Raw genomic sequence first — 27,689 nt, forward strand, 5'->3', positions numbered from 1 at the left:
TCTGCAGTAATCTTTGCACCTAGAAATACAAAGTCTGTCACGGCCTCCACGGTTTCTCCCTCTATTTTCCAGTTGTCAATCATTCTTGTTGCCATAGTCTTGGTTTCTTTGACATTTAGCTGCAACCCGGCTTTTGCGCTTTCTTCTTTCACCTTGATTAGAAGGCTCCTTAGCTCCTCCTCGCTTTCGGCCATCAGAGTGGTGTCATCTGCATATCTGAGGTTGTTAATGTTTCTTCCAGCAATTTTCACCCCAGCTTTGCATTCATCAAGCCCCGCACATCGCATGATGTGTTCTGCATACAAGTTAAAAAGGTTGGGTGAGAGTATGCAGCCTTGCCGTACGCCTTTCCCAATCTTGAACCAGTCTGTTGTTCCGTGGTCAGTTCTGACTGTTGCTACTTGGTCCTTGTACAGATTCCTCAGGAGAGAGACAAGGTGGCTTGGTATGCCCATCCCACCAAGAACTTGCCACAATTTATTATGATCCAACATACTGTAGATGAATTCCTTGGTCTGTCTCATTTCATTTGCCCTGCTGTAAGCTTACCGCTATGTGAATGGAAGGACTGACATGATTTATGCTTTACACAGAGCACTTGATTGTTAGGACTACCTCTAACAATCAAGTATTTTGAGGAAGGACTTCAATCCATCTCATCAATGCCCCATTATCAGCCCCTACTTTGAGGAACTGGATGAAGCCCTTGTGGCACTGGGTTACTCCTCTTCCTTTTTTTCCTTTACGAAAAGAAAGGGGGAACCAATCCATCCACATTTCAGCCAGTGCTGGGGGTGCTAGGAGAGAACAGATTGATCATCCACCTCCCTTAAGTGGGGAGGGCGGCAGAGAAGCAAAACAAAACAGAAGTTCTTGGAAATGTGGGATTAAATAATTGTATAGCCGGAGCTTCAGGTGCACATCATGTCACAATTAAGATTAACAGCCATGGAAGCTTTTCCCCTTCAATCAACGAGTAAACTCACACCTTTGTCTTTGCAGCAGACTTTATATAAAATATATAGAGAGAGTCCATTTACAGTGGCTGAAGACTAGAATACTTCAGTAAACTCCAACCTTCCAACTCCTTTATTATTCCAGCAGTTACTTCACTCTGGCTGTAATTACACAGTGCTAGCCAAATGGCTTGGCTCTTACTGCTTGCTGCCCTGATCCTTACACTACTTATTACTTAAGATATGATAAAAACTCTTAATATCCCTTAATATCCATGCCATAAAGAATTAGGGGTGGGCATCATAATTTTTGAGAAATCTTGGAGAACAAGTGAGGTGCCAGAGGACTCAGACAGATAAATAATATCCCTCTGTTTGTTTTTTTAAAGGAAAATTCTCAAGGCTGTGACTGTTTTTACCAGGATCTCTCATATTGGCCTCTTTTCCATGCTCTCTGAAGTCATATTCCTAAAGTTCAAGCTTTATATAAATACACATAATGATATCTACATGACAACTATGTTTGGAAGGTAGAGAAATGGTGGGTAGGAAATGGGTTAATTAAAGACCCTTTCCAATCCTTTCGTGCATTTCTCAGCACACCATTTCCTGCATTTCTGGGGAATGTATTCTGTCCCTAAGCCCTCTTATTTTTCTCAGATTTGCACAGAGGGGTACCTAGGAAGGTAAAAGGACAGGGTGTGGGGGATGTGTTGACAACCGCTTTTAAAGCCGGGTAATGAGACATATTGGCTTGAAGGATTTGTTACGCTCCTTACCTTTTGCCATTTTTTCACCTTGAGACTTTATGAGGCACTGTGCAATCCTCAGGAGGTTCTCTGCTGACTCAGCTGTGTGCCAGCAGCCACAATGTGTCAGGGAGTGATATAGGAAACCCAGAAGTCTCTGGGGGGCAAAACATTAAGATGATATCAGGAAGCTATTTGCCATCACAGAAGCAGCTGCAGTATTCCTGCCTTGCACCCCATTCAGCCTGCTTAATAAGTGATTTATGGGTCCAAATCCCTATGGATGGGAATGGGCAAAAAGCGAGGTCTCCAAGCTGCAGATGGAGCCAGCCATTTCAGTGATAAATACAGCTTGCAAAAAAATGAAACTGCTGTGCCGAATGAAAGGGCACCTCCTCCCCTTTCTGAGAACAAATATTTTAGAATAAAAGAAGTGATGGTTTAAAAGGAAAGGCATTCCCAAGGCTGCCCTTTCCTCCCACCCTTGAGAGATAAATCACGGTGCCTGGACTGTTAATTTCCCTTCTGTGCTAATGATGCTACCTTTAGGGTAAGTGACAATGAATCTTTAGAACAGGCACCTGCCACTCGGGTGTAACCCTGCCAACTGGAGTGTGGCCTCCTCTCACAGCTAGTGTCAACCATCAGGCGAGCCATGGGATAATTGAAATTGAGAGATGGCTACTGAAGTATGTGAATGGCTTCATATAATTTGAGACCTTGTAGCTGGGAAAAATTTAGGCACATAAAAGAGTTGGGCTGTGATGTGGGTTATGTGTATAAATGAAATGCACAGCCAAATGTGTGTGTTCTTTTTCTTGCCAGTTGGTATCCTCTTTCTCAGGGCACACCTTATAATTTATTCTGGCAGGGGCAGTTCTGGGAATTGTAGTCCAAAATGATCTTTCCAAGCTGTGAATATTGTCCACACTCTGTGTGGACTTTATATAAGATAAAAAATGATCCCACAACCTTTTGTTGTCATGGAGGGGTGCTGTCAGATTCCTCATGCTACCCCTTTTAATATATCAACAATGGAACTAATCCCAAGACTTCAACATGCATACTCCTGCCATAAAGTGTTCTGTTTACTATATCTCTAAGTGATAAAATCTTTCACTCTGAAGTAACCTGACAGCCTGTTCTGTCACTGTGATCTAAAGAGACTTGATGTTCCCTTCCTGAATTTAGTCTCTTAAGCTATGACTGAGCATTGCTTTCACTCTCTTGGCATGGCACCTGTGCCAACATTCAATTTAAAAAGCTCTAGGAACTGCACTCAATTTCAGTGGTACTTATTTTCTTAGATTATTTTCTCTTTCTAGTTCATTGCCTTTATCTGACAAAGGGCAACTGATGTTTTAAGGCAGGAATCTCTATGCAAATCTTCTCAACCACAAGAGACTTTTGCATAAATGTGAAAGGAAAATCACCTGTAATGTGCTCTGGGATTTCATGTGTGGTGGTTGTGGTGAAATCTTCTCTGCTAGGTTCAGTTGTTTTCTTCCTTTCTCTCCTCACAAGACAAATAATTCCTATGCAATTCATGTAGGATTCCTCTTTGGAAGATGAGAATCAAGATTGGACCTTAGTTGGAACACTGCATCCAAGGCTAAACACAAATATCCAGAAACTAAGGTTGAGAACAATGTGAAACTTTGGCTTGTCCCCTATTTTCTGTGTTCTTGAACTCTTGCTGATTGCTCTCCTGGTTACTTGAGTTGGCATATTCCACTGGCCTTCACTTCTGACTAGTCCTTGCTGCTATTTACATCCCTTGGGATACATCTGACCACAGGTTGTCTCACGCTCTTTGCTGGTTTCTGCAAACCTCTACTGAACTATGTAGACGGCATGCACTGACCCAAGCCTGGCTGTGACTCCCCTCTCTTGCTGTTCCCTTAGAACTCATGAACTCTTTGATACCGCCAGGCATTTACAGTCAGAAAGCTGGACAGATATGATCAGAGCTGACAGGACTCATGATGTGTTCTTTGCAAGGGCACTTCACCAAGCAGAGTGGCTTGTTGGGTTGGCTTCTTTTGGATGACTCTGTTTTTAATGGTGCTGAGGAGTAGTACTATTAAATGGTTGATAGTTGTAACAAAAACTGTCTACTACAAACAAGTATACCTGCTTCTGTGTGTTCAGTGCTGTTTTATCCATAAGAAATTGCCTAAAAGTTTGGGTTTAAGATTTCATCTGGCATCTCTTGTGGCTTTCCTGGAAAAGCTTTCTAAAGCACATTACTTAAGTAGCAATTATGAGAGAACTCCTTAAAAATACAGCAAATAGGGGTTCTTGTTGCCAAATATATCTGGCTGATTCTTCTTATGGTTTACCCTTCTGTAACAAGCATTTTCCCTTCTGACTCAGATAAAATGTTGGAATGTGTGTGCAGCCTAACCCCCCCCCCCCCCCGCACCCTATACTTTATTTATTTATTTATTTATTTGCCACATTTGTATACTGCTTTTCTCAGCCATTTTGCTTTGGTTTGTTGCCATTCCTATTCACAAGTTTCTCCCTAATTTTCAGTATCTGGTGACTGTCTTGTGGCCCTGCTGGTGTCAATTAACCAGAGTTTCCAACCAGTTTTCCTTGGCATGCACGTAAATATGCTGACACGTGGAAAAAGAAACATTTTCCCCTGAACAAAACATACTTTCCGGGCAAATCAAACCAAATGCAAAAGTAGGTGTTTGACCCCGAAAGCAAAATGAGTGGAACTTAGGGCTTTAGAAATTCTGCTGCTTAAAAAATAAATAAATACAATTGAGGGAGGAGAGATTCATTTCTATATTGCTATAGGGGGTGGAGGCATAGGGCATATGTTTTTATGAGAAGGAAAAAGTGATAAAGATCCATAGATAAGTTACTATGGTAGGATGCATTGCAGCAGGGGTCCTCAAATGTTTTGCGCTGAGAGCTGATTCATGTTTCCTCAGACGATTGAGGAATCAGACTATAGTTTGGAAAAAAAATGAATGGATTCCTATACACACCACATATATCTTATTTCTAGTGTAAAAAAACATGAACTAACAATACAATATTTAAAATGAAGAACAATTTTAACTGACATAAACTTACTAACCAGTATTTCAATGGGAAGTGTTAGCCTGCTTTTGGCTCATGAGATAATTAGGTTAAGAATTGTTGTTGTGTGCCTTCAAGTCGTTTCAGACTTAGGGTGACCGAAGTCTAAAGTTTAGGGAAGGGGATGGGTGAATGACCTTAGAGGGCTGCATCCAGCATACAGGCTTTGGTTTGGGGATCTCTTTGTTAGAACTATCTTTGTCATAGGGTTGTCATAAGTTGAATTAGAGACCTTCACATGGACTTGTTATCAACTGCTTAGCTCAGATCTTGCAGGGTCGAGGCTGTTGTTTCCTTCATTGGATTTATCCATCAGGAATGTTATCTTCTTTTCCTGCTTCCTTCTACCTTGTCTTCAGCAACTACTTCTGCTTCCTTTTTGTTTTTTGTTTTTATGACAATCTGCTAGTCCTATTTTTGCAGAGTTTTCTCCATTTTTTCTGATTATGTAATTTGATTTCTGTATTTCACATCAAGTGATAGGAAGAATCCCAAACTGACAGAAATTTTAACAATTCAGTATATATTTTGTTCAAAAATTGCAGCTGTTTGTTTTCTGTGAAAACATTTTCTGCACAGAAAATAATATTTCTATGCAAAAATATTGTTTTCTATACAGAAAAATCTGGTTCTTATGCAAAAAAAAAAAATGATTCCATAGTATTGAGCCATGGCAAAGTGTCAAACTGCATTAATTAAAATTATAAATATACCCAAGGTCCTCCAGTGCAACTCTAGGTACTTTTCCAGCTCAAGTATAGTCAAAATACAGGGTTTGCAGTTTCAAGTATAAACATAAAGTGCTGGAATATATTCCTTGCTGATATGAGAGTCATAATGTATACCACAGTTAGTGAAATATGTATGTGTTTTTGGACTTCTTTAACAGCAGATTTAACTGAGGGATAAATAACATGGAAATAAGATTTTTGTTTTTTGTTTTTGTTTTGTTGTTTTTTTGTTTTTGTTTTTTACAAAAGAGAACAGTACAAAATGTCTCAGCAAAGGTTTTATTCAAAACCAGCAATGTGAAATGAAATAATGAGGTTGGGGAAGCATAGCCATCTTGAGTCCCTATACTGGAATAAAGGTAGGATAAAAATAAAGCAAATAGAAATAGAAATAATAAATTGCACAAATAAATAAATAGAAATTGAAGTTCCTAGAGAGCTAGCATTATTTGAGCATTGGATCAGGACACAGGGAAACCAGGGTTCAAATTTCCACTTAGCCATGGAAACTGGGTGACCTGTGGCCAATCAAGCTGGACAGGTAAAGCATGATACACTTCACTTCACTTTATTTCTTACACCCAAATGTTAAATTACAGTAGAGCCTTGCTTTTCCAACCTTTGCTTATCTGGCATTCCATATTATCAGATGCGCCTTGGCTGCTTCTGGCTTAGAAGAATAAAAACAAGGCTCTTCCTCAGAGAATTGCAACAATGCTCCCGTTTCTTCCTTCCTTCCTTCCTTCCTTCCTTCCTTCCTTCCTTCCTTCCTTCCTTCCTTCCTTCCTTCCTTCCTTCCTCTCTTTTTCCTCTGACTCCTGCTCTGGACTCCACTTCCCTCCTTGCTGTCTCTCTCCTCCCTGGGGCCTTGCCTTCAGGCCAGGCAAGGCTTCGGGGAAGCAGGGGAGCCACACCAAGGCTGTCCACTGCCCTGGCTGCTCTGCTGGCCTTGCTCTCTGGCGCTCTTGACCTCAGTGCCCATCCTTGCCTTGCCTCCCTCCTTGCAGCCCTGGGCCATGTTTCCTCTCTCTCTCTCTCTCTCTCTCTCGTTAGTAGAGAAACATTTGCTTTATAGAAGAGGGAAATAGAGGAAGGAAGGAAGGAAGGAAGGGAGGGAGGGAGGGAGGGAGGGAGGGAGGGAGGAAGGAAGGAAGGAAGGAAGGAAGGAAGGAAGGAAGGAAGGAAGGAAGGAAGGGAGGAAGGAAGGGAGGGAGGAAGGACTGAAGGCGGGAGGCCTTTGCTTGCGTTTAGTAGGCTTTTCCTTAATCCCTCCGTATTATCCGAGATTTTTGCTTATCCAACGTTCTGGCGACCCATATAAGTGAGACTCCAGTGTTGGATTCAGCAATGTACCCAATATTTTTAGTTTGAATAATTATACATATTTACAAGATCATGGATGAAAAGATAAACATCCGTTTGCTGGTTTCATTACATTTTAAAAGGGGACTGAGCTGAGCAGAGGTTCAATTTTTGGAGGTTTCACTGAAGGAGTTGTTTTAGGGCCCTTCCACCCAGCCATATAACCCAGAATATCAAGGCAGGATAACCAACAATATCTGCTTTGAACCGAGTTATCTGAGGCCACAATGCCATATATCCCAGTTCAAAGCAGATCTTGTGGGATTTTAGCTGTGTGGAAGAGGCCGTAGATACAACTTCAGTTGTTTTCATTTGGCCCATTTATAGGCTTGTCAAAAAGGTGGTCCTTTTGAATATCTATAGTGTTAGTCCTTGGCACAGAACTGAAAGAACCAAGAATGGCTGAGTATGAACAATTAAAATTTGTCTGTCTTAAGGTCAGACTATACTCTTGATGTGAAATATGCAAACAAATCACCTATGGATAACGGTCAACATGTTTGTGGTCTTCCCTGTTTATTGATGGGTGAAAATTAATATTAATACATCACTGAGACCATATCTTGAATAAATCTGTTACTGAATTCTCTGTGACAGCACCCACTTCATAGTTTTCTCTAAACATCATTTACGAACTGTAAACCGTTCCATTTGCTTGAGCCAAAGTAAACAAACTGACACTCTCCCCTTGGTCCAGAGGTATGTTGTCATATGCTGAGTTAAACATCTGTACATGTATTCTAATAGGCTATGGCTGTTTTTCACGACAGCCAAATAAATCAGATTTTCTTACTCTGCTGTCAGAACTAATAATCTTCTCTCAGCTGTGGTCTTTCCCCAACAGAATTGATATTTAAAGGGCAGCTAGCTAATTAAAACCAGACTATATATTATTGTGGCTCTGCGTGAATTGGCAGATATTAGTTATTCTAAATATGTCTTACAGAGTCAAGCATTTTAAAGGTACCCATGCCTTGGCAAGCTATGAACCTGTCTTTCCTTATGCTTCATCTCTCTGATGGGTGTTTGCTCTATGAAAATTTCAAACCATGCCTTCACTGTCTCTGGGAGAAGATTTTTCCTTAAGACCTGTGAACAAACTTTGCTATTGTATCTGTGACATAATCAAGAATTCACCTCACGATCCTGTACTTTTACCCCATTTAGTTGTTAGATCCAGCTCTGACTCTTTCCTCTCAACATTTACCTTTGGTAATGTCTTTCTTGTTGAAGCAAAATAATCCTGAAATGGCAAAATTAAACATATGCTTGTTGCAAGTACAGGCAGTCCGCGAGTTATAAACATCCAATTTACATTCGACTCATAGTTAAGAATGGGGGTGAGACTTGTCTCATCACACTAGAGAAAAAATCCACTTAAAATCCGGTTTCTGCCTCCTGCAGAATTCTGGGGTTTGTAGTTTAGGGAGGAGCCTTTAACAGCCTCACTAAACAACAAACTGCAGAATTCTGCAGGAGGCAGAAACCAGATTTTAAGTGGATTTTTTCTCTAGTGTGATGAAAGTGAGAAAAATCTGTCTCTTGGGAGGGAAATTCACTTCTGGAAGAGTTATGGAGAAAAGCGGTCTCCACTGAAGCTTTATCCCCAATCCTTGTCTCCACAGCAAGCCAAATTTTTCAAAATCCAACTAACACAGGGACAGAAATTGAGGCGAAATCTTCTGAATAGGCGCACAGACAGCAATGCAATGTCATAGGTGTGTTAACCCTTCCCCTTGCTATTTAAATCTAAAATTATATATGTGGCATATATCGTTGGAGTTACGTGTAAAAAATGTACCTGTTCCAACTTACATACAAATTCAACTTGAGAACAAACTTGCAGAACCTATCTTGTTTGTAACTTGGGGACTGCCTGTACAAATAAAACAAGTGGTCAGGAAGAGAGACTCACACAAATATTCTGATGTAAGTAGATTTTTATTTTACTGCTTAGCCAAATCTTATAACAGTTAATTTTTGGGTACTAATTTATTTTCTGTCTTACAAACTCTATTGTTATTCAGATGCTTGAAATCTGTGCAGATTTATTGATGTTCTCATTTACTTTTATGTCTAGTTTAACATGTAGTTTATTTTTGTTTTACTTCTGTTTTTAGTAAACAGTTAATAGCTATTGCAGTGAAGTGACATTCATCATCCAACTATCATGGTAGTAGAAATGAGTGAACACATTCCAATTTCTAGGAAGACCAAATATGGTTCTACACTTGCTTTAAAACACTGTATTTAAAACCAACCTGTGTTTTAGGAGCCCGACGTAGGTGGTTAAAGCATTGTTGGTTGTTCAAATAATACCTTATTCAAAATAACTTCTCTAAAGTAAAGGCTTCAGTGCTTCTTTTTCTGCTTTTTGATAAACTCTACAGTTGGGTGGGCAACAGAGATGGAAACAAGAGCAAGTGCTTGACCCTGTGGGAGATTGCTTCAGAAATAACAAGAAATCTGTTTTGTGGGTTGCTGTGAGTTTTCCGGGCTGTATGGCCATGTTCCAGAAGCATTCTCTCCTGATGTTTTGCCCACATCTATGGCAGGCATGCTTGGAGGTTTTGTGTTCAGATTACTTAAGGCCAAACTGTCCCTTGATATTTAATTGGAAGGATGTTTTTAAAGATACTGCTTTCAAAGTGACATTTGGAATTCTAGAGATTTGAGATTCCACGTGGCAATGCTTTCCTTACCCCCACTTCACAGAAAAGACTTGCATGTGCAGAAAGGAAACTATCTCTTTTTATGAAAGCGAGTTTTCCTTTTACACTACTTCATGCACTTTTTAGTCTTCCTGTGGGAATCCACAAGTCTGCAAAAATGGAGAGTAATAAAAATCTTTAAAAATGTATCCTGGTTTTATAGGAATTTGGTATTCTAAAGCCAAACAATGACTTCACATTTGCTACATCACGTACACTTTTTCACAACTTGTTCTGGCGTTTTTATGTTGTGATATATGACTGAATGAACTTTGTATAGAAATTAGCAATAAAATCTGTGAAGAAGCTGTGTGCGGTATGACTTTTATTGTGTTTTTAGAACTCAGCATCCCAAAATACATTAAAAACAGCTGCAATATTGAAAACTATATGTGTACCAGGCTTGTAATTTGATACTGGAATGAGCACTTGGTGTGCATGATTCTCTTTTTATGGAGAAACTCGCCATCTATGGCCTGGTCATTTCTAGTCTTGCTATTGCAGTCTTTCCCCTTCTTATCATCCAGTTCATTCCCTGGATCCCCACTGGATGTGATGTGTATCTTGTGCTCTGCAGCCAAAATAATTCAACTGTCTTTGTTGCTCTCATCAAGTGATGCCCCTTCTGAAGCTCCTACATTGCCTCTCTGACTTGTCTTAGATCCAGTACATTCTTTTTAACCTTAGCTTCAAATCCCTGTATAACCTTTCACCCCCATATATTGCAGTTTTTGCATCCCAAAAGATCTCGACCTCTCTCTCTCTCAACACACACACACACACACACGTCCATTCCATTATTTGGATGACTGTTGCAGTTTCAAGATCTTACAATTTTTCTTTAGACCTATAGCACAATTCCCCAGGACACCTATATCATGTTATATCATCTCATCTCCTTCTATTCCAGTGTTTCACAACCTTCCTAATGCTGCAACCCCTTAACACAGTTCCTCATGTTGTGGTGACCCCCAACCAATTATTTTTGTTGCTACTTCAAAACTAATTTTGCTAGTGTTATGAATTATAATGTAAATATCTGATATGCAGGAGGTATTTTCATTCATTGGACCAAATTTGGCACAAATACTCAATATGCCTAAATTTGAATACTGGTGGGGTTGATTTTATCATTTGGGAGTTGTAGTTGCTGGGATTTATAGTTCACCTACAATCAAAGAGCATTCTGAACTCCACTAACTCCCATGACCAACAGAAAATACTGGAAGGGTTTGATGGGCATTGAGTTTTGGAGTAGTAGTTCACCTACATCCAGAGAGCACGGTAGACTCTACTAGTGTTGGGTCTTGACCAAACTTGGCACAAATACTCAATATGCCCAAATGTGAACACTGGTGGAGCTTGGGGAAAATAGACCTTGACATTTGGGAGTTTTAGCTGCTGGGATCTTTAGTTCCCTATAATCAAAGAACATTCTGAGCCCCATCAACAATAGAATTGGGCCAAACTTCCCACACAGAACCCCTATGACCAACAGAAAACTGTGTTTTCTGATGGTCTTTGGTGATCCCTCTGACACCCCCTTGTGACCTCCCCAGGGGTCCTGACCCCCACGTTGAGAAATGCTGTACTATTCCTCCCCCACTTTTTTTGAAGCCTTTGTCACAACCTCTTTGTTCCCAATCCTTCCTAATTTTGCCTATAACAAAGCCCAATCCTTTATTATGGTTCCTGGAGCATGGAAATGTTGCTTTTTGGACTCCAACACACATAATGCTCCAGGGGTCATGTTGGTTGGTGGGTTCTAGGAGGTATGATCCCAAAAATAAAGCAACTCTTTATGAATTCTAGTCTGCCGTTCCATTCTTCCCTTGTTTTACTTGTGCTGAATTTTAAATCATAGGTTCTTTACAGCTGCAATCTATCCCTCTGAACAACTTTAAGTGCTGTGCATACTAATGGCTTCATATCAACAGTGCTGTATGCCAGCAATGACTGGACTCCCTTCAGCCAGTGTATTCATAAAGCCATTAAGCAATATAATTTATAAATGTGCTTCACTCCTCTCCTTGATAGGCCTAGCATAGTACTGGTAGCTGTTTCTCAGATAGCTACGTAGTATATTATTCTGAAATACTAGGTGGCGATGCTTTTGAATTCACGTGGTTTCCAGCATGTTTATATTCAGGTGATAAGAATCATTGTGCCATTAGTGGCCCATAAAGAAACAGAGGGAGACATGCAGTAAATCAGTTCATTATATAGAATGGTTCTATTGCTACTATAAGTAGTCCCATTTTACAGTATAGTATGGCTTCTATATCTATGGGACTGGGACTTGCAGTTTCATTTACCTGCATCTGACAAAATATTCTCTCTAGACATTTTCTAGGTCCTCCAGGCACTTCTATGGTATGCTTCCTTCAAATTATTCATTCTGTAAGGTTCACTATTATCCATGGTTTTGTGTGTCTATTTGTAGTCCTGGAACATATTATCTGTTGATAAGCATGCCGCGCTATATATAGATCAAACTTTTAAGGGTGTAATGTTTAGGGGCAGATTCTTGCTTCTTTAATGAGGACCATTGTTAGGCAATTGAAAGCATCTGTAGCCCAAATCTGTGTACAATTTCTGTATGCTATATATTTGTGTCAATGAGAAACAGATATAGACCTACAGGCCTTGTTGAACCACATCTTCGCAGGCGATTTTTGCAATCAGTTCATACGTGCTTATTGAAGAGGAAATGCATCAGTAGCTAAATGTATATGTAATATGAACTGTGAGCTTTTGGGAGAGCATAACTTACTGATGACGCTCAGTGTTTTCTATACACATGTGCACTGGTGGTTATCTGTGAAGCCTGTTGATGACCAGGCTCTTATGCATAAAGTGACTAATTCATGTGATCACCTGTTGAAATAATTGAACAGCTTCCTGTGTTGACACCTTTCTTGTAGAAGCTTGTTGTACAGGGTATGATTGATATAACCTGGATGATGTGATGCTTCTATAGCTGCAAAGTTACTTGAGGGAACTGAATGCCACACGGGGATTAGAAATAGTGATTGCCTCTTTCATTGGTGTTACTGGAAAGGATTATAGGAACAAGGGCATACAATCCTACAATGTGTGTTTTGTTGTTCTTTCATTTGTAAAGTGTCATGCACAATGCTAGCTCTATCCTCCCCTCTCCTCCTGATTGAGGTTATCTTTCATATTAAGTATGCAATATGGGGTAGGTTTGTAGTATCCAGTTCAAATGGCACAGGACACGGTGTCTGTAGGGTTTAGTGTACTAGGCCTGTGACTACAAGAAGGGTTGGAATTGTTTGGCCCTTGGAAGTTGTTGGATTGTCTCATCATAGGGTTTTTGTGTTAAAAGATATCAGAAGTGCCTCTTTCAAAACTACAGAGTGAAAGTGCCACTTCTGTTGTGTGTGAGAGATCTTCTGTCAATGTCACTGCTTTGCTGCCCAATCGTTTACTTTTACTTTGGCTTCTCAATAAAAGCTTGACTGATGTGGGAGAGCCTACCAGCAGCACTGCTACTCTCAGCATAGCTTCTTGCCTCACAGGACCACTGAATTCCAACACAAAGAAAAGTCTAGTGCCTTGGTGGGCCAACACTCAGAGGTCAACATCCTTCACGTGTTGCTGGATCTTGTGCTTAGTTGTGAAAGCTGAATAGCGATGAAAGCTCGTGGGAAGGCAACTCATTTGAAATGTGAGGCTGGAGGGAGTTCTATAGATACCATGGACTGCAAAAAAACCCACAAATGGGATCCTGGAAAATATCAAACATGAACTCTTTCTGAAAGCCAAAACTGAAGCCATTGTACTTGGGATACCTTATGGGATGATATTTCACATTAGAAAACATGATAATGCTATGAACAACGTGAGGCCGTAGGAAATGAGGAAGACCACATTGTAAGAAGATTTACTCAACCAAGGAAACGAAAACCCTGAATTTATAAGCAGGGTGGAAGGTTGTTAAAATTGAGTATTTTGCAGGCCTCTTATTCATGAAGCTGCTATAAATTTAAGTGATCTACTACTACCACTTCATCATCATCATCATCATCATCTTTGTCTTCTATTTATTTATATTCTGCTTTTATCTCTTGAGCAAGACATAAAGAAGCTTATAACATTAACAGACACTACAACAGCATCCAAGGGTCATATGATTCTCACCACTGGAACAGGGAAAAAACCCTCACTTTTGTGTCTCTGGTGTACTATAAAGCTTATTGTATGATCTTGGGCCATCCACAACCTCTCAATTTGAACATAACCCATGGGGTATTCAAAACAAGATATGTTGGAGAATCCATAGAGCCAGCATGGTGTAATGGTTTACATGTCAAACTTTGAAGATCAGAGTTTGAATCTGTTTAGACATGGAAGGCCCACAAGGTGACCTCGGAGATGTCATATACTCTCAGAAGAAGGCAAAGACAAGTCCATGTGAACAGATCTTGGTAAGAATATGCCATGATAGGTTTCATATAGCTATATTGTTGTATACCATTTTATAAACAACACTAAAGTATGTAATAACAGACATTAGCATATGTTGCCTGGAGCTTGTTGGAAGAAAAGAGAGATGTGTTTGTCTGTTCACCCATCTGTATTCTTGGTTTATGTCTCCATAGGCCAAAAGAAACATTTGCATGCTGATGAGGAACTAAGCCTGTGAGAATTTTATTTGCTGAGAGTCTGTTACTGTGTCACTGAGTCAGCCTAAATAAGTATCTATATTTGTATTTGTGAGTGTGCATACATATGTATGCACGTGCTGTTTGACTGATGAGCCAAGGGAAGTGTCCCCCACATCCTAGAGAGCACTGGAACTATATCCCCCCTCGCATGGTTTCCCCATGGGTGATGGCCAGACAGTTCGCTTGGGCTGATGGTGCAAGACAGGTATTGCTCTGCTTGATACCTCTTCCTCAAAGTGTGACATTTTTCATCCTGTACACTAAAAAAAAATTAAAGGGGAAATTATATGGAGTCTAGGCGTCCTCCAAAGAAGCACACCTGATCTTACTTCAGTAATGCTGTCTTGAATTCTGTTTCTTACACTCATTTCATACTGACCCCTTGACTCTGCAAAGTTTCACTTTGGGTTGGAAAGGCTATTCTAGAATGTGAGCTTGGAAATACAAGAACTTAGCTTGGAATTTCCCTGCAGAAGCTCCTTTCATTCCCCAGAATACTGAAGTAAGCATTTAACAATGGAAAAACTTTGTAGATTCCAGAGGCAGCTCAACTGGAGTGTGGAGGAGAGCAGCTACCATTGTGTTGCTGAGCAGGTTTCCTGCTTAAGAGATGTGCAATGTTTTGTCAGACATGCTAGACTATAAGTTGTAAGTGTAGTAGTGAGTCACTGAATCTGTAGATATGCTAGTAGTTTGCCCGTTGTGTTGTTGGCTGAATGGTCATGCTGGCTGTTGGATTTTGATGTGCACATGGAAGTGTTATGATGTCCTTGGCTGTCATGGCAGAAAAGGGGAAGCAGTAGTGAAGTATAAGATTGCCTTGGTCAAACCATGGCATATCCTTCAGCATTTCACAGGTGAAAACTGGAAAATGTGAGGCCAATGTCAATGTGTGGTCAAGGTGGCAAAGATTACGAGAAAGAGCACATAAGGTAGGTGCACTACACTATATCAAAATACAAATGCCAGAATTACAAAGTATGCAACCATGGTAATTAAAGTGGACTCAAACTGCTCTAATTGTGCAGTCATGACACTGCCTTTTTTAAAAAAATGCAGAACTCTTTGGATCATTAGAGTCAATTTCACATCCTAGAGTGACGTATCTCTTCTCATCTATTTTGTGTCATGCAATTCTATGGTCATGCAGCAAATGTTGAGCATAGAGACATGCTGGAGATTTCTAGAGATTTTTTTTTAATTCCTGGTTTTCATACCTTTGCAAGGAATCTGTGCTCCTAACCCCAGCAAATGTGGAGATTACTGTATCGAACATAATATTATGCCACTCTTCTATCAGTAATATTTGGGAGATGCATGAGAAAGATTCCAAGATTCAGTGGGTCTGGGTTCAGCATTCAACCCAAGGAAGAGCAGGTCACTTCTATCCAGTGGTACCTTAGTGTGGGGTAACCATGCGAGGATTATCCCAGGCTCTGAGATTTTAGGACCAACCCTTGAGAAGTGTGATATCACAGGAGGCAGACCTTGATGATGTCAGAAGGATTATGCAATAAGGCCTGGTTTCTTAAACTTTTTCCACTCACAGCCACTGATAATTATTTTCATGACTCCTCTGCCCAATAAATTTTACATGACCCCATGTATATAGACAATTCACTGTAAACACCACATGTTGTTGCTTACAGAAACATGTTGACCCCCAACATTGAGATAAGGAGACCCCATTTGGGGTTGGGAGACACAATTTAAGAAGCAATGTGATAAGGGACAGTTTGTGGTGATGTCCTGAAGCATGATCAGTTCAGAACAACCAGTTATACAGTATGTGTTTGTGTGTCTTCAAGATACCTGGTGACTTATGGTGACCCCATAGGGCTTTCTTAGGCAAGGAATATGCAGCTAGTTTTTCCAGTTCCTTCCTCTGAAATATAGCCAAGAGCACCTAGAATTCATGGACACGATTGCATTTTTTTAAAAAAGGTCAAGTCTACTTAATTAAGAATTCAGGTACACGTGAACTGTTTCACATTTCAAAACAATGCTGAAAACCAGAGAAGAGAGTCTAGGCCAGGCATGGGCAAACTTTGGCCCTCCAGGAGTTTTGGAACCCAATTCCCACAATTCCTAACAGCTGGTAGGCTGTTACGGATTATGGGAGTTGAAGTCCAAAACACCTGGAGGGCTGAAGTTTGCCCATGCCTGGTCTAGGCCCAGAAACCTCTGCCCTAAAGTGTATCTACACTGCAGAATGAATGCAGTTTGACACCACCTTAACTGCCATGGCTCAGTCCTAGTAGCTGTAGTTTTACAGATCTTTAGCTTTCTGTGCCAGAATGGTTAATGCATCACCAAACTGTAAATCCCAGGATTCCCTAGCATTGCACCATTGCAGTTAACGTGGTGTCAAACAGCATTAATTCAACAGTATAGCTGCATCCCTAGAGGGATCTTAAAGGAGTGAATGTGAAACAGAGAACAGAAGAGAAGAGGAATTCTGTTTAGCAGGAATAAGAATTCTGCACTTGTACTTTGTGGACTGTGCAAAGCATTGGAACACTGTATGTGCCAGGTTCAGTATAAAATAAGCAATATTGCTGCTGTTTAATTACAAGTTTGATTTAATTCTGCAAATTGTTTACACCTTTGCTGTTTATATTTACAGTGTTTATTTCTAATTGGCTCCATAGATCCCAAGGAAGTGGTGTATAGGCTTTACTGACTTAGGCTATATCCACACTACATAATTATAGCAGTTTTACATCATGTTAACTGCCATGACTCAATGCTATGGAATTTTTGTGTAGTTTTGTGAGATGTTTACCTTTTTCTGTCAGAGAGCTTTAGTGCCACAAAAAGCTGCAAATTCCAGGATTCTATTGGATCGACCCATGGAAGGTAAAGTGGTATCAGACAGCTGCAATTCTCCAATGTGGTTAGTCTTTTAGTCATTTTGTCTGAATTATAGAGTTGGAAGAGACCTCATGGGCCATCCAGTCAACCCCCTGCCAAGAAACAGGAAAATCGAATTCAAAGCACACCTGACAGGTGGTATTCAACCTCTGTTTGAAAGTCTCCAAAGAAGGAGCTTCCACTACACTCTGAGGCAGAGAGTTCCACTGCTGAACAGTTCTCACAGGAAGTTTTTCCTAATGTTCAGGTGGTATCTCCTTTCCTGTAGTTTGAAGCCATTGTTCCGCATCCTAGTCTCCAGGGCAGCAGAAAGTCAAGGATGCTCTTTTCATTGAAAGACAATTGGCTCTTGGTACTCATAGATTTAGCCACTGACAGCTTGATTTTTTTTTAAACAAACTTTCATGTAAGGGACACCATTTACTATGCCATTGTATATAACAAGACTTGCGTTTCCATGGATTTTGGTAACCATGGAAGGTCCTAGTACCAATTCCCAGCAAATATCAAAAGCCCACTGTATCTTCTGCTATAATGCAAAACATGGGGATAATCTTAGTGTGCAAATGATATTCATTAACCTTACAAAAAGACCATTTCTGGTGGTGGGAGATTGATCGAAATAGTTTGTTGTTATGCATAGATATAACTGCCTGCACTATTAGGTCATAAGGAGCACCTGCATTTCAAAAATTACCATTAAGCCACTGGGTTGTCTTTGTACTATGAGAGAAGATAATGGAAAACATGAAAAGAAACCAGACCTTGGTGGAAACTTACTGCACATAGAACATGCTGCAAAGAATGGAGCCTTTTCTCCCAGGGCATGAAACTCCTGAGAGATCTAACCTCACTATGCCTGTCTGTACACAGCTTAATGGGTTTTCTGCCCCTAGTGCCAAAGATGTACAAAGCCAAGACGGCTTGGTGTATTTTCGTGAGGCTTTCTGTCTCTTTATCCAGCTGATGAAGCCTCCTCTAAAGTCCTTGAATCTGGTTTAATGAGAGCCCATCTACCTTTGTGAAGGAAAGAGGGAGCATTTCATTTATTGTAGAAGAAAGGGATGGGCACATAATACAATTCCTGCACTGCTCCAGGAGGCTTTTATTATTTTTTTCTGGATGAGAAAATGTCTTTTACAGATGCAGAAAAATACTTACACTGGAAGGACGTTGGAATAATTGACCTTCAGAGGTCCTTTTCAACTCCAATTCTATGACTCTCTTCTGTTATTATCATTCACATACTTTTTATGTTTTTTCAATTCTATCCCTTGTAATTTGGCCCAGACTGCTGTGCACATTTCTATTATTTTATTTCATTACCTGTGTTTGACTTTGTATTACCTTGTTTTGTCTACATTTTATTTCATGTTTATTATTTGCAGCATGTATTTTATTTTGATCTGTTGTAATTGTTGGGCTTGGCCTCATGTTAGCCACTCCAAGTCCCCTTTGGGGAGATGGTGGTGGGATAATAATAATAATAATAATAATTATTATTATTATTATTATTATTATTATTAACACAACAAGATGAGTCCACAGCAGACACTCTGCTGGCTGTTGTATTAGATCATGCATCGGACACTTCCCAAGTGTCTAGGACTGTGTGATTTATCAGCGAATAATGCATGCAGATCCCAGTATGGTGGCCTTCTGCAGCTGGCAAATGGTAATATTGTCAGCGCTGATTGTGTTTAAGTGCAGGCCAAGGTCTTTAGGCACTGCATCCAGTGTGCCAATCATCATTGGGACCACCTTGACTGGTTTGTGCCAGAGTCTTTGCAGTTTGAGCTTTAAATCCTCATATTGTGTCAGCTTTTCCAGTTGTTTCTCTTCAATCCTGCTGTCACCTGGGTTTGCAACATTGACAATCCATACTTTGTTTTTTAACATGATCATGAGGTCAGGAGTGAGGTGCTCCAAAACTCTGTCTGTCTGAATTCAGAAGTCCCAGAGGAGTTTGATGTGTTCATTTTCTGTAATTTTTTCCGGCTTGTGATCCCACCAGTTCTTTGTTGCAGGCAGATGGTATTTGCGGCACAACTTGTTATTATTATTATTATTGTTGTTGTTGTTATTGTTATTATTATGTTATTGTTTGCCTTGAGGTCTTTTTTGACCTAGGGGTGCATCTACACAAGAGAATTAATGCATGCAGTTTGACACCCCTGTAGCTACCACAATTCACTACTATAGAATTATAGAAGTTGTAGTCGTACTCCAATGCTCAAACATAGGCTCCTATTTATTATTAGTTTTTACCAATCCATCAAAAAGCCCTGGAAACCTTCCCTTCCTCCAGGACTAAAAAAGAAAAAAAAACCTTGGGTATATTATCTTGGTCAATGGCCAGCAATGAAAAAACACAATATAGAATAAGGAAAACATAAAGTAAGGCAATAAAATGTCAGTATTTGAACTAGAGCAAAGAAACAATGTGAAATAGAAAAAGTTAAAAACCAATGATGAATAAGCCTTTGACAACACAATGACAACACAATACTGTACTCTCAGGGCTCTTCCACTGAGGGCCCTTTCATACAGCCCTATATCCCAGAATATCAAGGCAGAAAATCCTACAATATTTGCTTTGAATTGGGGTATCTGAGTCCACACTCAGATAATGTGGGATTTCCTGCCTTGATATTCTGGGATATTAGGCTGTGTGGAAGGACTCACAATCATATAACTCAGATTATTGAGGCAGAAAATCGCTGAAGACCTTCAGAATATACAATATTTTCTGTTGGCAATGGGGGTTCTGTGTGGGAAGTTTGGCCCAATTCTATCATTGGTGGGGTTCAGAACACCCTTTGATTATAGGTGAACTATAAATCCCAGCAACTACAACCCCTAGATGTCAAGGTCTGTTTTCCCCAAACTCCACCAGTGTTCATATTTGGACATATTGAGTGTTTGTGCCAAGTTTGGTCTAGATCAATCATTGTTTGAGTCCACAGTGCTGTCTATATCTAGGTGAACTCCAACTCCCAAACTCAAAGTCAGTGCCCACCAAGCCCTTCTAACATTTTCTGTTGGTCATGGGAGTTCTGTGTGCCGAGTCTGGTTCAATTCCATCGTTGGTTGAGTTCAGAATGCTCTTTGATTGTAGACGAACTATAAATCCCAGCAACCACAACTCCCAAATGATGACATCAATCTCCCCCAAACCCACCAGTATTCAAATTTGGGCATATTGGGCATTTGTGCCAAATTTGGACCAGTCAATGAAAATCCATCCTGCACAGGCTCGTAGCCAGGATTTTGATTTGCGGGTGGGGGCTGAGTTTGATTGGGGGTGCTGAGGTTGATTTTGGGGAGGGGGGCAGAGGATCTACCCTAGCAAACCTTTGGTATCATTATCCCAATACCCCCATGCCTATGGGATATATTGATCATGGTGATCAGATCATGATATGAATAAACACAACAGTTTAAATAATGTACCAGTAAGGCCTTCTCATGGACCACCCTGAGAATTTCGGGGGGGGGGGGGGCTGAAGCCCATCAAGCCCCCCCCCCCCGGGCTACATGCCTGATCCTGCATATCAGATATTTACATTCATAACAGCAGCAACATTGCAGTTATGAAGTAGCAACAAAAATAATGTTCTGGTGGGGGGTCACTACAACATAAGGAACTGTATTAAGGGGTCAGGGTATTAGGTAGGTTGAGAACTACTGGTTTAACCCATTGCACCACCGGGGACTCCCCCATTCCTGGTTAAAGATAGTCATACCTTTAATCCTTGCACATTAACCAAGCTATTGCTGCTGCACGATGCGTAATAAGCCTCTGAGCATGTGCAGAATGCCTTTCTCCCCAAACTTTGTTGTATTTTTGGTGAGCTAAAGAGGAGTCGGGAGTTGTAGTGCGGAGAAGGATGGAGAAAGACCTGGTGGAAGGACAGCTCCCGGGAGGGGCTCCCTAGAGAGGCAGGAGTGGTGTCAAGGCGCATTAGCCCCGCAGACAGGGGCCCGGCGAGGCCGCGGGGCCTGGCTCCTCCTCCTCCTCCTCTTTTGCAGGTCCCTTTAAGAGCGCCTGCGCTGCCGGCCAGGTCGCTCTCTCGCAGACTCGGAGGAAGGAAAGAAGCAAGGAAGGGCGGGCGGGCGGGCGGCCTCCCTCTCTCTCCCTCTCCGTCTCTCTCTGCTCCTCTGGGGCCATGGCCATGGCTTCTCCGGCCGTGGGGCAGTTCCCCCCGTATCCGCCGCTGCTTCTGGACAAGGAGCAGCAGCGCTTCCTGCAGAGCCTCAGCGCCTCGGAGAGGAAGAAGCTCCGCAAGCGCTCCCTGCCCGCCGGCAATAGCGACCTCCTGCATCCACAGCAGCAGCAGCAGCAGAGGAGGAGGAAGAAGAGGCAGGCCGGGGGGGCCATGGAGGGGGGCGAGGAAGAGGAGGACGAAGGAGAGGAAGGCGCCCAGGAGGAGCAGCAGCAGCAGGAGGAGCAGGACCAGGAGGAGGAGGAGGGAGGACAGGGGCGCAATGCGGAGCCGCCGCGGGGCGCCAACCTGCGCCTCATCCTCGAGCCTCCCGAGGAGCCCTCGCCCGCCAAGCCCGCCTCGCTCCCCTCTCACCCGCACCACCACCACCACCACCAGCGGCTCCGGCTGAAATGCGGGGCTCCACGGCTGCTCCCCGACGTGCGCACCATCTTCGAGCAGCCCCGGGACCCGCGCGTCCGGCCCGAGAAGGGCGAAGGGCACCGCTTCCAAGGCTTCGCCCTCGTCTGGCGCGGGTGGTGCGACCTGTGCGGGAGGGAGGTCCACCAGCGGGGCCTCCGCTGCGCCAGTAAGTGCGCCAAACAGGGGAGCCGGGGGGCGGGCGGGAAAGGGGCAACCCCGTGCAATGCAAGGACCGGCCCTTCCTGGAAAGTTTGGGTGCCCAGGCCCATTGGACACAACCTAAGGGGCTCCCCACACACATCCACACCTGAACTGCCCACCCCACTTCCCTCCTTGCTTCATATCTACTATTCCAGTGTTTCTCAACCCTCCTAATGCATTAACCCCTTAATACAGATCCTTATGTTGTGGTGACCCCCAACCATAACATTATTTTTGTTGCTACTTCGTAACTGTATAATTTTGCTACTGTTATGAATCTTCATGTAAATATCTGATATGCAGGATGTATTTTCTTTCATAGGGCCTAATTTGGTACAAATACTCGCCCAAATTTGAATACCGATGAGGTTGGGATTGATTTTGTCATTTGGGAGTTGTAGTTGCTGGGGTTTATAGTTAATCTTCAATCAAAGAGCATTCTGAACTCCACCAACGATGGAATTGGACCAAACTTGGCACACAGAACTCCCATGACCAACAGAAAATACTGGAAGGATTTGGCAGGCAATTGACCTTGAGTTTTGGAGTTGTAGTTCATCTACACCCAGAGAGCACTGTGGACTCAAACAATGATGGATCTGGACCAAACTTGGCACAAATACTCAATATGCCCAAATGTGAAGTGAACACTGGTGGAGTTTGGGGGAAATAGACCTTGACATTTGGGAGTTGTAGTTACTGGGATTTATAGTTCACCTACAATCAAAGGGCATTCTGAATACCACCAATAATAGAATTGAGCCAAGTTTACCACACAGAACCCCTGTGACCAACAGAAACTACTGTTTTCTGTTGGTCTTTGGTGACCTCCACAGGGGTCCCAACCCCCAGGTTGAGAAACACTGTACTATTCCTTAGATCAGGCCTGGGCGAGCTTGGGCCCTCCTCCAGATGTTTTGGACTTCAACTCTCACCATTCCTAACAGCCTAACAGCCTCCCCCTTAAGCCTCAGCTGCTTAAGGGGGAAAAGGAAAGGGCCTGACGCTGTTAGGAATGGTGGAAGTCCAAAACATCTGGAGGGCTGAAGTTTTCCCATGCATTCCTTAGCTGCACCTCTTATGAAGCACCTCTTGTGCAGCAGCCCAAACCTATAGACTCCTAAGGCACAGAGGAGCATTTTAAGGGGGTGCTTCTTGATTCTTCCGTACTTGGGGGGTAAAGTTTAGCAACATGTTCACCACATGAGCCTCACCTAGCAGAGCAGACACATTGAGAGACCACCAGTGTCTGGAAGCCTTCCTCCATGTGCCACTCATTCCTTTTAAAAGCTAGACACCCTGATAGAAAACAGGTAAGAAAAGCGTAAGCAGCTGAAGGGGGAAAGGAAAGGGCCTGAGGCTGTTAGGAATGATGGGAGTTGAAGTCCAAAACATCTGGAGGGCTGAAGTTTGCCCATGCCTGCCTTATGCACCTCTTATGAAGCAGCCCAAGACATGGTCCTTCAGATTGTTGTTGTTCATTCGTTCAGTCGTCTCCGACTCTTCGTGACCTCATGGACCAGCCTACGCCAGAGCTCCCTGTCGGCCGTTACCACCCCCAGCTCCCTCAAGGTCAGTCCAGTCACTTCAAGGATGCCATCCATCCATCTTGCCCTTGGTCGGCCCCTCTTCCTTTTGCCTTCCACTTTCCCCAGCATAATTGTCTTCTCTAGGCTTTCCTGTCTCCTCATGATGTGGCCAAAGTACTTCAACTTTGTCTCTAGTATCTTTCCCTCCAGTGAGCAGTCGGGCTTTATTTCCTGGAGGATGGACTGGTTGGATCTTCTCGCAGTCCAAGGCACTCTCAGCACTTTCCTCCAACACCACAGCTCAAAAGCATCGATCTTCCTTCGCTCAGCCTTCCCTAAGGTCCAGCTCTCACATCCGTAGGTTACTACAGGGAATACCATGGCTTTGACTAGGCGGATCTTTGTTGCCAGTCTGATGTCTCTACTCTTCACTATTTTATCGAGACTGGACATTGCTCTCCTCCCAAGAAGTAAGCGTCTTCTGATTTCCTGGCTACAGTCTGCATCTGCAGTAATCTTTGCACCTAGAAATACAAAGTCTGTCACGGCCTCCACGGTTTCTCCCTCTATTTTCCAGTTGTCAATCATTCTTGTTGCCATAATCTTGGTTTTTTTGACGTTTAGCTGCAACCCGGCTTTTGCGCTTTCTTCTTTCACCTTGATTAGAAGGCTCCTCAGCTCCTCCTCGCTTTCGGCCATCAGAGTGGTGTCATCTGCATATCTGAGGTTGTTAATGTTTCTTCCAGCAATTTTCACCCCAGCTTTGCATTCATCCAGCCCCGCACATCGCATGATGTGTTCTGCATACAAGTTAAAAAGGTTGGGTGAGAGGATGCAGCCTTGCCGTACGCCTTTCCCAATCTTGAACCAGTCTGTTGTTCCGTGGTCAGTTCTGACTGTTGCTACTTGGTTCTTGTACAGATTCCTCAGGAGAGAGACAAGGTGGCTTGGTATGCCCATCCCACCAAGAACTTGCCACAATTTATTATGATCCACACAGTCAAAGGCTTTAGAATAGTCAATGAAGCAGAAGTAGATGTTTTTCTGAAACTCCCTGCCTTTCTCCATTATCCAGCGGATATTGGCAATCTGGTCTCTCGTTCCTCTGATACGCCTTATAAATTCTTCAGATACGCCTTATAAATTCTGTGCCTTGAGGCTTAGAAAACCTGTTTCTGGTTATCTCTGACTGTCCCCTTGGGCACTGGAATTGGGGCAGGGGTTCCTTGCACGTTCTGCCAACTCATTCTTGCAAGATCAGCTTGAGATACTATGCCCACCTACACACAGCAAGTGGTCCCACCCACATTTACCTCGGTTCCACATATCTCAAGAGCCCCCCCCCCACCACCACCACTGGTCCTCCTTCTAAACATACACACCTCCCTCAGGTGCTTCTCCACAGGCTTCAGGTGGTCCTCCTCTGTACACCTCAGGCGCTCTGCTCTTGTAAAGGCTTCAGATTTGCCCTACCCCCATCCCTCAGGCCCCACATACCTCAGGTTCTCCCCCATTGCACCTCAGGCATCCTGCCTCAAGTTTTCTCTACATATCTTAGGTGACATCCCTTTCACATCTCTGGTACCCCCACACCTATCTCAGCCCCCCCCCCTCCCTGAGTGTAACCTCAACTGCTGTCCTTCACATATGTCTAGGTGATCCTAAGATGCCCCAGGCCCTGTCTACATTTTGGTTTCTCCTACACATACCTCAGGTGCCTCCCCCCAACACATGTACATCTCAGGTCCTCCTCTTTACACTTCAGGTTTTGGAAAGGCATAACCTTTTGGAAAAAGGATGACCTTGGAGATCATAAATTTTTTTGAAAACCAGAATCTCTAAAGCCTTTTGGATGCATGACCGTTTGGAGATAAATTGGCATTCACAGCCTTTGGAAAATCATAACCCTTTTGTAAAGTATGATCTTCCTGAGAAGAGCCAAAAACCCGTTTGAGTAAAATCTTCTCTATCCACAAGTATTCATGCAAGGCAAATTGGGTTTCTCAATTGTTAGACTGATATACCTGGTTAGGTTATCTCTTTGAACTGTTAGGAACAAAGATATACCAATGCACAAAATCTATAGCAGATCTTCACAAGTGTTATTTCAATTGCCCAAAAAACTACTCTACCATAAAATATATTTGATTTTAAATTATGCTTCAAGAGATACAAATAAGTAGTCATTGTTTGAAAAATAACATAGTTGTTTAACTTACAACATTAATGTATTCAGCATACGAGTACATTGCTTATCAGTTGAAAGTTTAAACAATAAGTTCTCTGTTGCAGTCTCTTCTCTGTCTTATGTCTAATGCATAACGAACACTGACTATACAATACAATAAAAGACTGGGGTCTCAATCTGAATAGTCCCAGATCTGATCACATGGTCTGCAGTCCCTCCCACAGCCTCAAACAACGTAGAGTTAAGGGAAACTGCATATCAAATCATACATATACACTATATTAAGCAATCTTATATATATATATATATATATATATATATACATACACACACATATATATACACAGTATATATGAATGACAAATAACTCGTACAGGAGGCTTGTAGAAGGTTGCTATTTCCAACACCAGGGGTCCTCTCCCATGTTTCTCAGATCCCACAGGTTCTCCCCCTATACACCTCAGGTGCCCTCTCCATACGCTTCAGGTGCTCTCCACTCACACCTCAGATACTGTCCCCTCCCCTGACAGACGCACACCTCAGGTGCCCTTCCACACTATCTCAGGTGCCCCTCCCCATTCTGCATCATGCTGTCATCTCACCTTGACTGCCTCAGGACGCATCAACACTGTGGAATTAATCCATTTTGACACCACTTTTGCTGCCATGGATCAATGCTGCGGAATACAGGGAGTTGCACTTTTACAAGGTCTTTAGGCTTCTCTGCCAAAGAGTGCTGGCACCTCACCAAACTACAAATCTCAGGATTCCATAGCATTGAGCCATGGCAGTCAAAGTAGTGTCAAACTGCATTCATTCTACAGGGTAGATGTACATCTTCCCCTCTCACCTCGTCTTTCTCTAGGTTTCTACCTCACCCCCTTTAAGGCCTTACCTAGTGATTCAGCCACTTCTTTTCCTACCTTCAGTTTACAGGTGGAGTCTCATTTTTTTTAAAAGGTCTAACTTTGCAGCCAAGTCTTGCTGGTGCCAATTCCACCCCTCTGTCCTGATTGGCCAGAAAGTCTCCTTTGTACCAGATTAGAGATACACCTTTTTTTAAAGAAAAAAAGTCACTTAATTTATTTCTCAGGGCTGTTAGTAAGTGGTACAACTGGGTTGCAGTCGACCTGCATTCCCATTAAAGCACTCAGAAATCCTGGAGGAGAGGCTGGGCTGTTTTATGGGAAGGCAGGGCATGAACTGATTTATGCTTGTGAAGGAAAAGCTCACATGCTTTTTAAAAATTTCATGAGGTGCAGTCAGAATTGCCTTCGATTCAAATTTGCACGTTGAGAATTTTGGCTGACTTTGATCCGCACTTTACAAATAGGCTTACATTTCCTCTGGTCTCTGGGGTTTGCACTGATTGATGGGTGGGAGTTTCAATGTTTATATTTGACGATTCTGCAGTTTCTCTTTCCTCCTGTAATCTGCATTTTGTTTACTTAAAATGCTTGACCCTTTGCACTTTGCCATGTGTCCAGTGCTCTGTCTCATGTTAGAAAGAAGACTGTGGGTGCATGTACACAATAGAGTGAGTGCAGAAGGACAACACATTAACTATGGCTCACTGTCATGGAATCATGGGAACTGTAGTTTTACAAAGTCTTCAGACTTCCCTGCCAAATAGCAACATTGGCCTCATCAAACTACAAATCCCAGGATTCCATAGCATTGAGCCATGGCAGTTAAAGTGGTGTCAGATTGCATTAATTCTACAGTGTAGATGCACCTGATGTTACCAGGCTTCCGGATTGATCTGCCTGCTTTTTATGCTAAGGAATATTGGGGCCAAATCTAATTTTAGTCATATGTAAACTCTATGAAATGAATAGGATTGATTAGTCAGCATTAACCTGTGTGCCACAATAACAACAGGGGACTTGGAGGGACTTGGGGCAGATTACAGAAGGCACAAGGTGCCTAAAAACAGAACATAAAATGAAAACAAATTAAAAATGCAATTA

At 42.3% G+C, this 27,689-nt stretch overlaps 1 protein-coding gene across 1 annotated transcript in view; it reads left to right on the forward strand.

The window, feature by feature from the left end:
• Positions 1 to 21,197: 21,197 nt before the first annotated feature.
• The window catches only part of RASSF5 (Ras association domain family member 5), a 127,960-nt gene continuing 121,468 nt past the window's right edge, over positions 21,198 to 27,689 (forward strand). The window contains exon 1 of the mRNA XM_060772873.2: positions 21,198 to 21,967. Within this exon, the coding sequence (XP_060628856.2) occupies positions 21,343 to 21,967 (625 nt within the window). The 5' untranslated portion in view covers positions 21,198 to 21,342. The remainder of the gene's footprint in view (positions 21,968 to 27,689) is intronic.

This window comes from Anolis sagrei, chromosome 4, assembly GCF_037176765.1.
Source record: "Anolis sagrei isolate rAnoSag1 chromosome 4, rAnoSag1.mat, whole genome shotgun sequence".
Lineage (NCBI taxonomy): Eukaryota > Metazoa > Chordata > Lepidosauria > Squamata > Dactyloidae > Anolis > Anolis sagrei.